Source organism: Gopherus flavomarginatus, chromosome 6, assembly GCF_025201925.1.
Source record: "Gopherus flavomarginatus isolate rGopFla2 chromosome 6, rGopFla2.mat.asm, whole genome shotgun sequence".
In the NCBI taxonomy this organism is placed as follows: domain Eukaryota; kingdom Metazoa; phylum Chordata; order Testudines; family Testudinidae; genus Gopherus; species Gopherus flavomarginatus.
In genome coordinates, this window is record NC_066622.1 from 31392636 (window position 1) to 31408959 (window position 16324).

Genomic DNA, 16324 nt, shown 5'->3' on the forward strand with positions numbered 1-16324 from the left:
CCGTCCCTCCCAACCTAACCAGCACCCATCTCCCCTCATCCCTCCCAACCCAGCCAGCACCCATCTCCCCCACACACTGTCCCTCTCAGCCCAGCTAGCACCCATCTCCCCCACACTGTCCCTTCCAACCCAGCCAGCAGCCATCTCCCCCATCCCTTCCAACCCTGCCAGCACTCAGCCCTCACACTATCCCTCCCAACCCAGCCAGCACCCATCTCCCCCTCCACTGTCCCTCCCAACCCAACCAGCATCTATCTCCCCCCCACTATCTCTCCCAACCCAGCCAGCACCCATCTCCCCCCATCCCTCCCAACCCAGCCAGCACCCATCTCCTCCCCACACTGTCCCTCCTAACCCAGCCAGCACCCATCTCCCCCTCCACTGTCCCTCCCAACCCTGCCAGCAGCCATCTCCCCCCCACTGTTCCTCCCAACCCAGCCAGCACCCATCTCCCCCCCACTGTCCTTCCCAACCCAGCTAGCACCATCTCCCCCCCACTGCCCCTCCCAACCCAGCCAGCACCCATCTCCCCCATCCTTCCCAACCCTGCCAGCACTCAGCCCCCCCCACTGTCCCTCCCAACTCAGCCAGCACCCATCTCCCCCCCACACTGTCCCTCCCAACTCAGCCAGCACCTATCTCCCCCCCACTGTCCTTCCCAACCCAGCTAGCACCATCTCCCCCCCACTGCCCCTCCCAACCCAGCCAGCACTCATCTCCCCCTCCACTGCCCCTCCCAACCCAGCCAGCACCCATCTCCCCCATCCTTCCCAACCCTGCCAGCACTCAGCCCCCCCACTGTCCCTCCCAACTCAGCCAGCACCCATCTCCCCCCCACACTGTCCCTCCCAACTCAGCCAGCACCCATCTCCCCCCTACTGTCCCAGCCCAGCCAGCACCCATCTCTCCCCCCACTGTCCCTCCCAACCCTGCCAGCATCCATCTCTCCCCCCCACTGTCCCTCCCAACTCTGCTGGCACCCAGTCCCCCCACCCCTATCCCCCACTGTCCCTCCCATACCCATCCCTCACTGTCTACCAACCCTGATGGCACCCCCTGCTCCCATTCCCCCCTGCCACCCCATCCTCCCAACCCAGCCAGCACCCAATCCCCCTCCCCCACTGTCCCCCAACCCTGCCAGCACTCCATCCCCATCCCCCACCATCCGCACAACCCTGCTGGCATCCAACCCCCTGCCCGCCCCCCCTGCCACGTCACTCACTGTCCACCCCAACCCCACCAGCACCCAACCCCCATGTCCCACTGGTGTCCCTGTCCCTTCCAGCCCCCAGTTTCTGCCCCTCCCATTCCTTCCTGCACCTCATCCCTCACTGTCCCTCCCACTGGCACCCACCCCCCTGTCCCTGCCAGCTCCCCACTGCTGCCCATCCTCCACTGAATCCCCCTGCCAGCATTACCTGCCTTCCATCTCCCATCCAATCTCACATCCCCCTATTTCCCACTGCCGCCCCATCACCCAGTCCCTGCTGGCACCAAAACCCATCCCCTACTCAACTCCCTTCCTCCTGCCCCCCCACCAGCTTCTTCCATCTCCCTTCTATCCCCCATGTGCCCCCACTGTGCACTGTCACTAGACCCCACTCCCACCCCCTCCCTGACACTACCCTAGATGCACACACCCAGGGAGCTGTCAGCACACCTAGCCCTCCTGCTCTGTGCCATGTTCCAGCACTGGCTGCAATCCAGCCCAATTCCTCTCTGCCCCCCACCAGGCCCGGCAGGTGAAATATTGCTTTATGGATCACAGGACGGACAGGCAACGAGCTAATAATGGAGACACCCAATCAATGTGTCACTGTAATGAACTCGGTGCTGACAACACTCTCCCACCCACCTGCCTGGGCACCCCCCCCACCCCACTGAGAGAGGGAATCTAATGGTTAGAGAAGGGGGGTAGGTAGTCAGGACCCCAGGGATCTATGTTTGGCTCTGGGAGGGTAGGTGAGTGGGAACTGGGACACCTGGGTTCTATCCCAGGTCTGTGAGGGGAGTGGTGACTAGTAGTTAGATCAGCTGCAGTGACTGACACATGGACGACACCTCCATTGCCTGCTAATCCCCAGATCAGTGTGTAAATCCCTCTCGCTCAGTGAATCTGGAAAGAGGGAATTGTTTTCAAAAAATAATGATAATCTGCTTCGGCTTATTTTTATAATCCATCCACCTACTCCTCCCTGAGGGGAGAATGGATGGCGGAGAATGGGACTGGGACAGGATTCATTAGCTCTAATGTATTGAGATCTGTAATAGGATTGGAGACCTGAAGGGGGATGGCCAACCGGGTTAGGGTCTCTATCCCCTAGCAGCCCCCAGCTGTGGGGGGATGTGGGTGCTTGTGTGCATTCAAACAGCCAGTGCTATGCGGGGTGGGGGTGCCAGTAGGTTTATCCTCTAGCAGAAGGATGGTAGCCTAGGTCCCTGGACTATCCCTGTTAAACAAAGAATTTAGTCTCTGGCTTCTTTGTGGCAGGACAGCAAAGGGAGATGTGTATCTAGTGGGCTGGAAATCAGGGTTCTATTCCCAGATCTGGGTGGGGAGTGGGGTCTAGTGGTTAGAGCAGGAGGGCTGGGAGCTAGAATTCCTGGGTTATGTTCCCACCTCTGCCACTAATCTCCTAAGGCAAGTCCCTTCCCCCTCAGTGCCTGTTTCCCTCTCCCACCCTTTGTCCACTTAGATTGTGAGGGCCCAGGGGCAGGGACCATCTCTCCCTGTGTCTGCAGCACCCCCGACAGGGCCCTGACCTCAGTGGGTGGCCTCTCAATGCTCCTACAATATCTGTAAGGACCCCCATCACCTTCCAGGGATCATCAGCTGGGATTTCGAGCTTCAGCCCCGAAATTTAGGCTACGGCTATTATGTTGGTAGCAGTAACAGGGCAGTTAACCATTTATGTTGACCGCCCCCCAGTGGCAGCACGCAGTACTGCACTCTGCAGGGCTGCTGCAGCTCCAGAAGTCCCCAGTGGCAGTAGACGGAACTGCACCCTGCCATGCCCAGCGGTGACATTACTGGTGGGACCGTGCCCCTACGGTATTGCTTGATGCCAGGATAACGTTTTGCCTCCTCTCTGCCTTGCAGTGGACGGGTGCATTCACCGGGCTGCCGGGGAGCTGCTCAAAGAGGAATGCCGATCCCTGAACGGGTGTGAGACAGGAAAAGCCAAGCTCAGCTGTGGATACCGGCTCCCAGCCAAATGTGAGTGTCACCGGCTGGGGGTCTTGTCTGGAGCATCCGTTGGGTCCAGCAGGCCAGGCTGTCGTGCCATGGCTTGGTGGTGCCGGGGCCGTGCCCACTGCTGCTTCGTGCAGCGCACAGGACGTCACAGGTTCCGCTCCCCAGGGAATCAGGTGCAGGAGGGGTGGCCTGTTGAAGAGAAAGCCTGGCCCACTGGGTAGAGGGATAGCCAGAGGCTTAGGAGAGACAGGTTCAAATCCCTGCTCGGCCCTAGGCTTCCTGTGGGACCCTGGACAATTCATCGTGCCTCAGTTTCCCATCTGTATAACAGGGATAACAGCACTGCCCGGCCTCACACATTACAGTGTGTGTGTGGAGGGGGTGGAGAATTGAGGAGACTTGTGTCTCAATTGCTCTGATACTCTGGTTTAGGTACCTGGCACAGAGAGATCTGGGTCTCTGACTCTGTGCAGTCACTGGACATACTGGTGTAAACACTCCTGGGTAGCACTTTGCCCAGTACAAGTGTGGCAGGAGAAGCAAAGCGCAGATGTCCGGAGCTGGGCAGAGTGTGTTTGTGTGAATTCAGCAGGAGACCTGAGTCCCAGTGAGTTGCTTATATAGCCTGTGTAACAGATACGCCTCCGCTCCTGCCAACTTCCCCACATGTACACACACACATGGGTCCATGTACACCCTGCCTGCACATACACCCACTCCTGCTTGCATGTCCACACCTGCACAACACACAATCCCAGAGGTGCGTGCACAGGCTGTCAACACACACAGACATGCACACCCACCCCTGAGTTTCATCACCTGCATGCCAGCAGAAGCACATGTGGAAAACAAGCTGCGTCTGGGGTTTTGCATCATTGCGCCCCAGAGAGATGTGGCACAAACAGCCCCGCACTGCCTGGTGCCATCGCTCAGTAGGGGGAGCTGGGCTAGCTGGGGGCCCAGCTGGAAGGGGCTGGCCGGGAGAATCCCAGCTCTGAATGGGAGCGGAGCACTGGGAAATCTGACTGTGGGTGATTGGGTGTGGATGGGAGGGGGTCCTGGCGTGTGTGTATAAAATGGGGTTGTGTGTAAAGCTGGGTTAGGTTGGCTGTGTGGGTGGATCTGTCAGACTGTGGACTTTGGGAGTGTCAGGTTGTGGAACTGGGGTGGGTGCAAGAAGCAGTGTGATCCTCTCCCTGTGTTTCAGAGCCAGCCCCATGGGGATGCACTGCAGTGGCCCAGCCAGCTGCTCTGCTGTGCTTATCAAGGAAAGGCGGGGCCACATCCGTATGCCCAGCCAGGACCTCGGGTCAGGAGGCCTGCAAGGCAGACCATGTCTGGGGGCTGCTCTAACCACCAGACCCCACTCTCTTCCAGGAGTCTAGCTCCCAGCCCCCTGCTCCAACCACTGGACTCCATTCCCTTCCCAGAGCTGAATGTGACCCCAAGAGTCCTGGCTCCCTGTTCTAAAGTCCTTCCTGTCATTCTTTGTGAATTTGCTGCCTTCCAGTGACATCTTGTGGCAAGTAGTTCCACAGCTTATTGTGTGTGTGACTGTGCATAAAAAGCAGTGCGTTTGTGACTGTGTGTAAAGCAGTGTGTGTGTGTGTGTAAAGCAGTGTGCACCTCAAGTGTGTCTGTGTATGGAAAGCAGTACTTCTGCATGTGTAAAGCTATGTGTGTGTGTGTGTAAAGTAGGCGTGGGCAGGGTTTCTCAGTGTCACCCCTGTGCTGTACCCCTGGGGGTCTGTCCTTCACTGCCATCAGAGAACCTTGGATTGAGGAGACCCCAGGTAGCTGGTGACTCCTCACCCCTAAGCTGTGCATTCCCTACCCCGCAGAGCAGAGGCACAGAGAGCTGGGGTCCCCCCCATGATCCGGCTGGAAGGGAGGGGGCCGGAATGAGATCTGCCAGGGAAGCGGGGGTTGTTCTCAACTCGTCCCCCCAAGTCTCACCAGCTGCATCGTGGAATGACGTGCGACTGACACCTGGGAGAGGGGGCCATGCACAGCATCATGCTCTCTGCCCGGGGGGCTCCCCAGCAGGGCATTGCAATGTGGGGCAAAGTGGGGGGCTGCAACCTCACTGGGTTATTGCAAATGGCTGGAGTCTTTGTGCTGAGCCCAGCCCAGAGGATGGGGCACTGGACTGGGAGTCAGGATGCCTGGGTTCTATTGCCATCAAGTCCCTTCCCTTCTGTGCAACTCTGTTTTCCCACCCAGTCCCTGTGTATTTAGATTGTAGCTCTTCTGGTTAAGGACTGTTGACTGAGATCAGGGCTCCATTGTGCCAGGCGCTGCACAGACCCTGACTGAGATCAGGGCCCCAGTGTGCCAGGTATTGCACAGACCGTGACTGAGATCAGGGTCCCCATTGCTCCAGGTGCTGCACAGACTCTGACTGAGATCAGGGCCCCAGTGTTCCAGGTGCTGCACAGATCCTGACTGAGATCAGGGCCCTATTGTGCCAGGCGCTGCACAGACCTTGACTGAGATCAGGGCCCCAGTGTGCCAGGCGCTGCACAGACCCTGACTGAGATCAGGGCCCTAATGTGCCAGGCGCTGCACAGACCTTGACTGAGATCAGGGCCCCAGTGTGCCAGGCGCTGCACAGACCCTGACTAAGATCAGGGCCCCAGTGTGCCAGGCGCTGCACAGACCCTGACTGAGATCAGGGCCCCAGTGTGCCAGGTGCTGCACAGACCCTGACTGAGATCAGGGCCCTATTGTGCCAGGCACTGCACACACCACGACCGAGATGTTACACACACTGTGATATCATACACACTCCTTTCCATCCTGCTCTCACAGACACGCACACTGGGTGCAGGAAGGTCTCAGCTGATGCTGATCTGCAAGGCCCATTGGGACAGGCAGTGAGGGAAGGAGATGCCCCCCTGCTGTTCCCTGCAGCCCAGCTCCTCCCAACACCATCCTGGGGCAGAGGAGCCAGTGCTGACAGTGAGGGGGCAGAGCGCCTCCTGCTGAACCCCACCTTGGCCCTGCTGCTCCTTACAGCCCCCCACCCAGGACCACCTGCAGTGCTGGGGAGATCTGTCATGCAGGCCCTTGGCTGCTGGCCATGCGTGTTATCAGTAACATCCCGGAGGGGAGGGGGAGTGAACAGCACTCTATTTATCAGGCTAATATTATAGACAAGAACAGTAAATACAAAGTGCTATCGACCAGGCTGTCAGGGAGAGGCATGATGTGTAGGGCAGGCAGCGATACTCTGTGCAAATGGCGGGGCAGGGGAATGGTAGGGTTGTGATCACACACACAGATCTCACACACACTGATCTCACACACATTGACCTCACACAGTGATCTCACATACACTGATCTCACACACACACACACACACACACACACACACACACACACACACACACACACACACACACTGATCTCACACACATTGATCTTACACACTGATCACACACATGGATCTCACACACACTGATCTCAACTCACACACACTGATCACACACACACACTTACCTCACACACACTTATCTCACACTCACACACTGATCTCACCTACACTGATCTCACACACATTGATCTTACACACTGATCACACACTGCACACTCACACTGATCTCAACTCACACACTGATCTCACACACATTGATCTTACACAAACTGATCTCACAAACACACTTATCTCAGACACACTGATCTTGACTCACACTGATCCCACACACATTGATCTTACATAAACTGATCTCACACTCAGACACTGATCTCAGACTGGTGGTTCGGTTAAATCCAGAGAGCTGGATAATGGATACTCAGCTCTACGGGGTTCTACTATATACCAATAAAAATTGTATTCAGTTGATACCTGTAGATATTGTGGCAGGGGAACTAAAGTTCTGTGCTGAATTTTAATCATGGAAAAACAAAGATTTCTATGGTTTTTTATCAGAGAATTTTGGCTTTTTTATCGTGGAAAACTAGGATCCCTGCTGATCACACATGTCAATCTCACACACTCATCATGCACAAATGCACACATCAAGATCATATGCACTGATTTCACACACAAGCACACACTGATCTCACCCTCTGATCACACACACTGATATTACACACATACACACTGATCACACACATACTGATTACATACACCTGCTGATCTCCCGTGCACACACATTGATCTCTCTCACACACTGATCTAACACACATACTGATCTCTCTCCCTCTCTCTTACACACACACAAACACACACACACTGGTCTCGCACAGATACATTGATAATACACTCTGATCTCACACCCACACAGATCTCTCTCTCTCACAAACACACACACACACACTCTGCAAACCAGCTCCTCGAGGGAGTCCCCAGCCCAGAGCTTGGCAGGGGGTGGGTGGGTGGGTGAGTGGGGGAGGAGATGGATTGAGCCGGGGGATATGGCAGGGAGAAGGGACAGGCAGACATGGAGGGGAGGGGTGGGTGCATCCAGAATCAACCCAGAGCAAAAGCTAATACGATGCACAAATAACATGATGGGGCCAGTAAATAACTAGGGCAGAGACAGACCCCCACACACACCCTGCCAGAGGGGATAGGGTAGGTTCCTGAACCCCCCATGGCCCTGCACCCCCTGTGTTCCACGCACTGCCTCCCTGTGTCCCCTGCATGGCCACTATGTGCCTCTGCACTTCCTGCACCCCCTGTTCCCCCTGCACTGGCCCTGTGCACCCTCTGCACCCCCTGTGTCCCCTCCACTACCACTCTGTATCCCCTGCACTGCCACTCTGTGTCTTCTGCACCCCCTGTACTCCCTGCACTGTCCCTCTGTGCCCTCTGCACCCCCTGTGTCCCTTCCACTACCACCCTGTATCCCCTGCACTGCCCCTCTGTGCCCCCTCTGCCCTCTTGGCTCTTCCACCTCTGCAGTGTCACAGGGGTCCCCCTATGGCCCCATCCTGGCACACTGCACTCCCCGCCTGGTCCATCCCTCACATTAGGAAGGGAGTGGGGTCTAGTGGTTAGAGCTCCTGGCAGTACATCACCTTCCCCAACGAAGCTGAGGGGTTGGTTCCCCTCCCTCCCTGGCCTTTGTCCCCTGCACATTCCCCTCTCAGCCATGTCTTCCCCTTGGAGCCTTGGAAAGGACCCCTCCTGCCAAGCCTCCCCGTCTCCCTGCTGGGACTGAGTGTCCCACACTGCTCAGCTCTCCCTGAGGCTGGCGCCTGGGAGCCCGTTCTCTGTGCCCGTAGGGCTGGGGGGTTCCTAGAGTCCCCAGTGCCAGGGACAGAGACCAGGCCTCATCCCATCCCCACCCCCTGCAGTGCTGCCCTCAGAGCTGGTGCCTGCTCTGTGCTGCAGGGGTGCTGTGCCCTCCCAGAGCTGGCAGCAGCCTCACAGAACAAGGGGTTGCTGTGCTACAGGTAGTGGGCTGGGGGGCTCAGCAGGGGCCTGGATCCCAGGAGAAACAGCTTCCACTCCCCACCCCCCTCCAAACCTCACTCCCTTATCTGACAGCATGTCTGCTCCTGCTGCCAGATCTGTGCCTCAGGGGGATTTAGGGAGCCGCCATTAAAACACAGCAGCATGCTCTCAAAAAACCCTACAATAACAAAGCAGCTGAGCCTCAGAGTTCCCAATACACCCTGCTACACTGGGGCCCTGATCTCAGTCAGGGTCTGGGCAGTGCCCGGCCCAACAGGACCCCACTCACACTGGAACAACTGGCATTTACACAAGCAGCAGGACTGGACCCCTCAGCCCCTGCCCCAGGGACACAGCAGGACAACAGCAGCCAGGCAGCCTGGGCTGAATAGAGCCAGCACCTCCCTCGGTGGTATGAGTCACTGCCAGAGCCCACAGACTGCTGGAGGGGAGGGGTTGTTGGGAGCCAGGAATCCTGGGTTCAGGTTCTGGCTCTGGCTCTGGGAGGGAAGTGGAGTCTAGCAGTTAGAATTGCAGGGGCCAGGAGTCCTAGTTCTGTCCCAGCATGAGGAGGGGCACAGGCTGTTTTGCAGCTGGGTGGGTATCAGGGCCCTAGCTGGAGCAAAACCTTCTGGAGCTGAAGGACAAGCAGCCGCTGATTGATGGGGCATGAAGTAGGGCTCAGATCTTGGGCTGACAGCTCCTCTGTCAGCGACATGACCTTGGAGGACGACTCTGGCTGGGGGGCATGTCTGTGGGTTAGAGTGCGGGGGGCTGGGAGCCAGGACGCCTGGGTTCTGTGCCTGGCTCCGAGTGGAGGGTGGGATAGAGTGGGTCAGAGCAGGAGGCTGGGATTCAGGACTCCTGAGTTCCACCCAGATTGGGCAAAGATTAGGAAGGGCTCTGCATCCCATGCTGCCCGCAAGAGAGCAGAGCCAGGCCTAGGGGTGGGCAGCAGCTGGGAAAGGGACAGGGCACACTGGGGATCTTGTCAAGACATTTCCAGACCCGGGTTTAAGATCAAACCAGTCCCAGAGCCAGGTGGGCGCAGTGCATGGGGAGAAATGACAGCTCTGACCTTTGCTGGGCTCTGGCTCAGCGCTCACTGCATGTGTGTGTCAGGAATATTAAATAGATGGGGTGGTCCCCAGTCCCCTGCAGCTCCCACCTCCCATGCCCCATCTTCAAATCCAACCTCGTCACTCATGTAATGAGCTGCCAGGTCTCTGTTGTCAGCATTGCAGTTCAGTTCAATTGGTAGTCAATGGTCAGGGTTAAGGGGCACTGGCAGAGCTGCTGGGGGGGGGCTCTCTGTTCATGACTGGGTGACCTTGCGGGGGGGGGGGGAGGTGGCCAGGCTGTGGCTAAGATACCCCCCTACGCAGAGTTGGCAAGGCTGATCCTTGATACCCAGCGTTCTGTGCAACATGTATGAATGTCCCACACCCCATCCCAGCCCCGAGTAGTGTCCAGCATCCTTGTCTGCCATGGAAATGAGCGAAGAGAGCATGATGGGAGGGGGATCTCCCAGTGGGGGCTCATTAATATCCATCCCTGTCCAGGGACCGCTGGATGAACAGACGGACACAGCAGCAGGAGGGATGCCTGGGGGCCAAGCAGCCTGGTGGCATTGCCCACAGCGAGCAGGAGAGGTCGGGGGGCAGAACTGAGCAGAGGATTTGCTGCTGGTTCCAAAAAGTCGGGGGTGGGAATTGTTTTGGGTTGAACCGAAAATGAAACTGGGGGGGAAGTTTTGGCGAATGAGGAACTTAGGGACAGACTCGATGTTTGTTCTCTGCGGAGGCTCAGAAGGGACCAGCCGTTGCCAAGGCCCCTCGCTCGTTTTCCCCTCGCTTTCAGTGTGGCAGTAGGGGGCACTGTGCTGTGCTACAGGGCTCCATAGGGGGTGCTCTCCCCTCGCTGTCAGTTCAGCACTAGGGGGCACTGTGCTGCAGGGCTCAGTAGGGGGTGTTCTCCCTTCGCAGTCAATGTGACACTAGGGGGTGCTGTGCTGCGGGGCGGGGCTCAGTAGGGGGGTGCTCTCCCCTCGCTCTCAGTGCTGCACTAGGGGACTCTGTGCTGCGGGGCAGGGCTCAGTAGGGGGTGCTGTCCCCTCGCTCTCAGTTTGGCACTAGGGGGCGCTGTGCTGCAGGGCTCAGTAGGGGGTGCTCTCCCCTCGCTCTCAGTGCTGCACTAGGGGACGCTGTGCTGCGGGGCAGGGCTCGGTAGGGGGTGCTCTCCCCTCGCTCTCAGTGCTGCACTAGGGGACGCTGTGCTGTGGGGCGGGGCTCAGTAGGGGGTGCTCTCCCCTTGCAGTCAGTGTGGCACTAGGAGGCGCTGTGCTGCGGGGTGGGGCTCAGTAGGGGGTGCTCTCCCCTCGCTCTCAGTGTGGCACTAGGGGGCGCTGTGCTGTGCTGCAGGGCTCCATAGGGGGTGCTCTCCCCTTCCAGTCAGTGTGGCACTAGGAGGCGCTGTGCTGCGGGGTGGGGCTCAGTAGGGCGTGCTCTCCCCTCGCTCTCAGTGTGGCACTAGGAGGCGCTGTGCTGCAGGGTGGGGCTTAGTAGGGGGTGCTCTCCCCTCGCTCTCAGTGTGGCACTAGGGGGCGCTGTGCTGTGCTGCAGGGCTCCATAGGGGGTGCTCTCCCCTTGCAGTCAGTGTGGCACTAGGGGGCGCTGTGCTGCAGGGCTCAGTAGGGGGTGCTCTCCCCTCACAGTCAGTGTGGCGCTAGGGGATGCTGTGCTGCTGGGCGGGGCTCAGTAGGGGGTGCTCTCCCCTCGCTCTCAGTGCTGCACTAGGGGACGCTGTGCTGCGGGGCAGGGCTCGGTAGGGGGTGCTCTCCCCTCGCTCTCAGTGCTGCACTAGGGGACGCTGTGCTGTGGGGCGGGGCTCAGTAGGGGGTGCTCTCCCCTTGCAGTCAGTGTGGCACTAGGAGGCGCTGTGCTGCGGGGTGGGGCTCAGTAGGGGGTGCTCTCCCCTCGCTCTCAGTGCGGCATTAGGGGGTACTGTGCTGTGGGGCGGGGCTCAGTAGGGGGTGCTCTCCCTTCCAGTCAGTGCATGCCCCAGTCCGGCACTAGGGGGTGCTGTGCTGTGCTGCGGGATGAGGGGGTCTCCCTAGCTCTCATCCCCCTGTCTTCCCCCTGTGCAGACGTCATTCACGCAGTGGGTCCCATTGCCCAGGGAGAGCCGAGCGCTGCCCAGGAAAAGGAGCTGGAGAACTGCTACAAGAACAGCCTGAAACTGGCCGTGGAGAACAAACTCCGCACCGTGGTGAGAGAACCTGGGGGTGCACGAGGGAGGGGCTGGGGTTTGCTGGGGGTCACACACTTGGGGAGAAAGGAGGTTTATGCAAATGGGGAAGAGGTTGTGGAGGGCAGAGGGAGGTTTGGGAGGAGGCGTTGTATGGAGGGGTGCTAGAGGGACAGTGCTGTGGGGGGCAATGGGTAAGGGCGGTGGGGGGATGAGGGCAGTGTTGTGGAGGATGGTGCTGGCTGAGGGGGCGGATGCTGGGGGAGCAGCGGTGTGGGGTGGCAGTTGTGTGGGGGATGGGGTGCTGGGGATGGTGGGTGCTGGGGGGGTGGCAAGTGTCTCTCTCACCCGCAGTCTGTCTCTCCTCCCAGGCCTTCCCTTGTCTCTCCACGGGTGTGTTCGGTGAGTATGGGGCTGGGCCGGGAACTTGAGCCCCTCTCCTGGGCTGGGGCCTCGCTGCAGGTCCCAGCTCTGATCCCTGCTGCTCTGCCCCCAGGGTACCCCAGTGATGCCGCGGCCGAGGTCGTCCTGAGGACGCTGCGGGAGTGGCTGGAGGTGAACAAGGAGAAGGTGAGGGGAAGTGTGGGCGCCCCCTGCTGGGCACCTCGCTGCCCATGGGAGCACAGGGGTGTGAACAGCGGGCGCACGCGGGAATGTGTGCAGGAACATGGAGGTGCTGGGGGCATTGGGCATATGGGAGGTGAGTGTGTACATGGGTGTGTGAGAGCATGCACATGAGTGTGAATGGGATTGTGAGCATCACGGTGTTTGTGAGCATGCACATGGGTGTGAATGGGATTGTGAGTGTCACGTTGGTGTTTGTGAACATGCACATGGGTGACTGTGAATGTGCACGTGTGTGCACAATGGTGTTTGTGAGCGGACCTGTGGCTGTTCTCACACCATTGTGACCTGAGGGATGTGGTGGTGGGGTGATGATCAGGGGAGGAGTTGAGTCTTTTTAGGCCAGGTGCCCAGACCTGCAGCGCTCAGCTCTGCCAACCCTTGAGTCCTCTCCCCCACACCTCCAATGCTGGAGTCCCTCCCCACCACTGACCCACATCCCTGCTCACACCCGGCAGGTCGACCGGCTGGTGATCTGCGTCTTCCAGGAGAAGGATGAGGAGATTTACAAGGAGAAGCTGCCCTTCTACTTCCCCATCGGTACGCCACCCCCCCAATCCCCACCCCTCTACCTGCCCATTAGTACGCCCCCTCAGACCCTCATTGGTTACGGCTCCCCTGACCTCCACCCCTCTACCTCCCTATTGGTACGCCCCCCTGACCTCCACCCCTCTGCTTCCTCATTAGTGTGGCCCCCTCAGACCCCAACCTCTCTACTTTCCCAATGGTAAGGACCCCCCCCAGATCCCCACCCCTCTACTTCCTCATTGGTATGGCTCCTCTGACCTCCACCCCTCTACCTCCCCATTGGTATGCCCCCCCCCCCCCAGATCCCCACCCCTCTACCTCCCTGTTGGTATGGCTCCCCTGACCTTCACCCCTCTATTTCCCCATTGGTATGTCCCCCACAGACCCCCACCCCTCTACTTCCTCACTGGTACAGATCCCCTGACCTCCACCCCTCTAATTCCTCATTGGTACGCCCCCACCCCAGACCTCCATCTCTCTACTTCCCCATTGGTGCGGCTCCCCCAGACCTCCACCGCTCTACTTCCTCATTGGTACGGTCCCCCAGAGCCCCACCCCTCTACTTCCCCATGGGTACACTCCCCCAAACTCTCATCTCACAACTTCCCCATTGGTACGGTCCTCATGGATACCCCCTGCAGTTCTCCCTGCCCCTCCAGGACCTTCCTCCCCCTAAAACCCCTGGCCTCCAATCCATCGATTTCCCCTTTGGTTCAGCCCCCATAACTCCCCACTCTGACCCCTAGGACACTCCCAAGCCCGCCAATCCTCTAGTTCCCCATTGGTACAGCTCCCGATCCCCCATAGTCTCCCCCACTCTTCCCCCCAACCTCTCCTCACCAGTCTCTCAGGGCTCTCCTGTGACTCCCCTTATCCTGCAGGACCCTCTCAGCCAGCTTAAGAACATAAGAACAGCCATACTGGGTCAGGCCGATGGTCCATCTAGCCCCATATCCTGTGACAGTTGCCAATGCCAGGTGCCCCAGAGGGAATGAACACAAGAGGGCAATTGATCGAGTGATCTATCCCCTGTCATCCTGTCCTAGCTTCTGGCAGTTGGAGGTTTAGGGACACCCAGAGCATGAGATAAATCCCTGACCATCTTGGCTAGTAGCCAATGATGGACCTGTCCTCTGTGAACTTATCCAATTCCTTTTTGGATAAGATTTTTGGCATTCACAACATCCCCTGGGAATGAGTTCCACGGGCTGACTGTGCGTTGGGTGACAAAATACTGCCTTGGGTTTGTTTCAAACCTGCTGCCTGTTAATTTCATTGGGTGACCCACTGGTCCTTGTGTTATGGGAAGGGGTAAATAACACTTCCTTACGCACTTTCTCCACACCAGTCATGATTTTTATAGACCTCTATCATATCCCCTCTAGTCGTCTCTTTTCCAAGCTGAGCACTCCCAGTCTTTTCAGTCTCTCATATGGGAGTGGTTCCGTCCCCCTACTCATTTCTGTTGCCCTTCTCTGCACTTTCTCCAATTCTACTGTAGCTTTTTTGAGACAGGGCAACCAGAGCTGCACACAGTATTCAGGGTGTGGATGTACCATGGATTTATCTAGTGATATTATGATATTTTCTGTTTTATTATCTGTCCCTTTTCCAATGGGTCCTAACATTCTGGTAGCATTTTTGAGCAGATCACTTCAGAGAACTAGCCACAATGACGCCAAGATCTCTCTTGAGTGCTAACAGCTAATTTAGACCCCATCATTTTTGTATAGTAGGATTATGTTTTCAATGTGTGTTACTTTGCATTTGTCAACATTGAATTTCATCTGCCATTTTGTTGCCCAGTCACGCAGCTTTGTGAGATCCCTTTGTAACTCTTAGTTCAGTCCAAAGCTGACAGCGATCTTGAGTAGTCTAGTATCATCTGAAGATTTTGCCATCTCACTGTTCACCCCCTTTTCCAGATCACTTATGATATATGTTGAACCACACTGGTTCCAGTACAGATCTTTGGGGGACCCTGCCACTCCCTGCTCTCCAATGTGAACACTGACCATTGATTCCTACCCTTTGTTCTCTGTCTTGTAACTAGTTATTGATCTGTGAGGGGACCTTCTCTCTTATCCCCTGACTGCTTACAGCTGTTCCCCCTGAGCCCCTGCAACCAGGGACTCTTTCCCCTCTGGACCCCTCCCCCCCAGCCTCCTGACCTGCCCCCACAGCTCCCCAACCCCTTCCCATCCTCCTGCCCCAAACTCTTCCCCATCCCCCTAGTGCTCGCCACCTCCCTCCCCACCAGCCCTGGGCCCCACCCCACAACTCATGCTTCTCCCCTTCCCATGGGAACATCCCCCTGCTGCCGCTTCCACCCATGCCTCCAGCCTAGGCTCTGCACCCTTCCCCATCCAGTACATGGAGGCCCTTCCTCTCCCCCTTGTCCTGCCCCACACAGATTTGGATGGACCCTGTGGACACCCAGGGAGGGTAGATGGGAGTGGTCTCTCCCCTTCCCCACGCCCACTGAGCATTGGGTGTGTTTTGGGGGGGAATTCCCTGGATTAACCCTCCCCTTTCTCTTATTTCTAGCCTGATCCTGACCCCATCCCTCCCTCCTTGCGATGGGTAAGCCCAGCCCAGCACCGTGTGCAGTGGGGGGAACTCCCCTAACCCCAGACCCCCCCACTCACTAACCCCAGAACCACATTATCTGGGCTAGCGGGGGGCACTGAGGGGCACCAGCAAAGCTGGATAAGAGGCGGGGCTGTGGGTCAGGACTGAGGGGTATTGGCAGAGCTGGGATAGCAGTGGGGGCCATGCATTGGGATGCAGGGGCACTGGCGGAGCTCGGATAGCAGGGGGCTGTGGGTCTGGACGGAGGGCCACCAGGGGAGCTGGGCTGGGATCCCAGGGCTGGCAAAGAAGGGGGCTGCAGGCTGGGATTGAGGGGTACCAGCTGAGCTGGGGGAGGGAGCCCAGAGCTGCGATTGGGGGTGGCTGCAGGTTGGGAATGAGGCACTGATCCCATGGCCACTGGGGGTTGAGTACCAAATGCTGCCTTCCTTCTGCCCCCCTTCCCCCCCCCGCCATGCACCTGGTCCTGGCTTGTTGCCCCCTGATGCCCCTGGATGCACAGATCTGACCCTGCGTCTTTCTTCCCCCACAGACACCAGCGAGCAGCTGGCAGCCCAGCCCTGAAAGACCCCCCCCCCAGAGATGCTGCCTGCCCCCTTCTCTGCTGATTGTCCCTCAACCCCTACATTATTGCACCCGGGAGAGAAAAGACCCTCCCAACATCAGCACCTTCACTTCCCCCAGTGAGACCCTCCCTCGTTTCCCACCTAGCTAATAAAGTTATTTGCTTTGAA

At 58.0% G+C, this 16324-nt stretch overlaps 1 protein-coding gene across 4 annotated transcripts in view; it reads left to right on the forward strand.

Annotated features, from left to right (window-relative positions):
- The window catches only part of MACROD1 (mono-ADP ribosylhydrolase 1), a 200394-nt gene extending 184070 nt beyond the window's left edge, over window positions 1-16324 (forward strand). For 2 of the 4 annotated variants that reach the window (XM_050960532.1, XM_050960534.1), the window contains 6 exons: window positions 3101-3217; window positions 11746-11867; window positions 12218-12248; window positions 12343-12416; window positions 12929-13010; window positions 16123-16324. In XM_050960532.1, the coding sequence (XP_050816489.1) occupies window positions 3101-3217; window positions 11746-11867; window positions 12218-12248; window positions 12343-12416; window positions 12929-13010; window positions 16123-16154 (458 nt within the window). In that variant the 3' untranslated portion in view covers window positions 16155-16324. Of the gene's footprint in view, window positions 1-3100; window positions 3218-11745; window positions 11868-12217; window positions 12249-12342; window positions 12417-12928; window positions 13011-15545; window positions 15582-16122 lie in introns of all 4 variants that reach the window. The other 2 variants (XM_050960533.1, XM_050960535.1) reach the window with 2 other exon arrangements.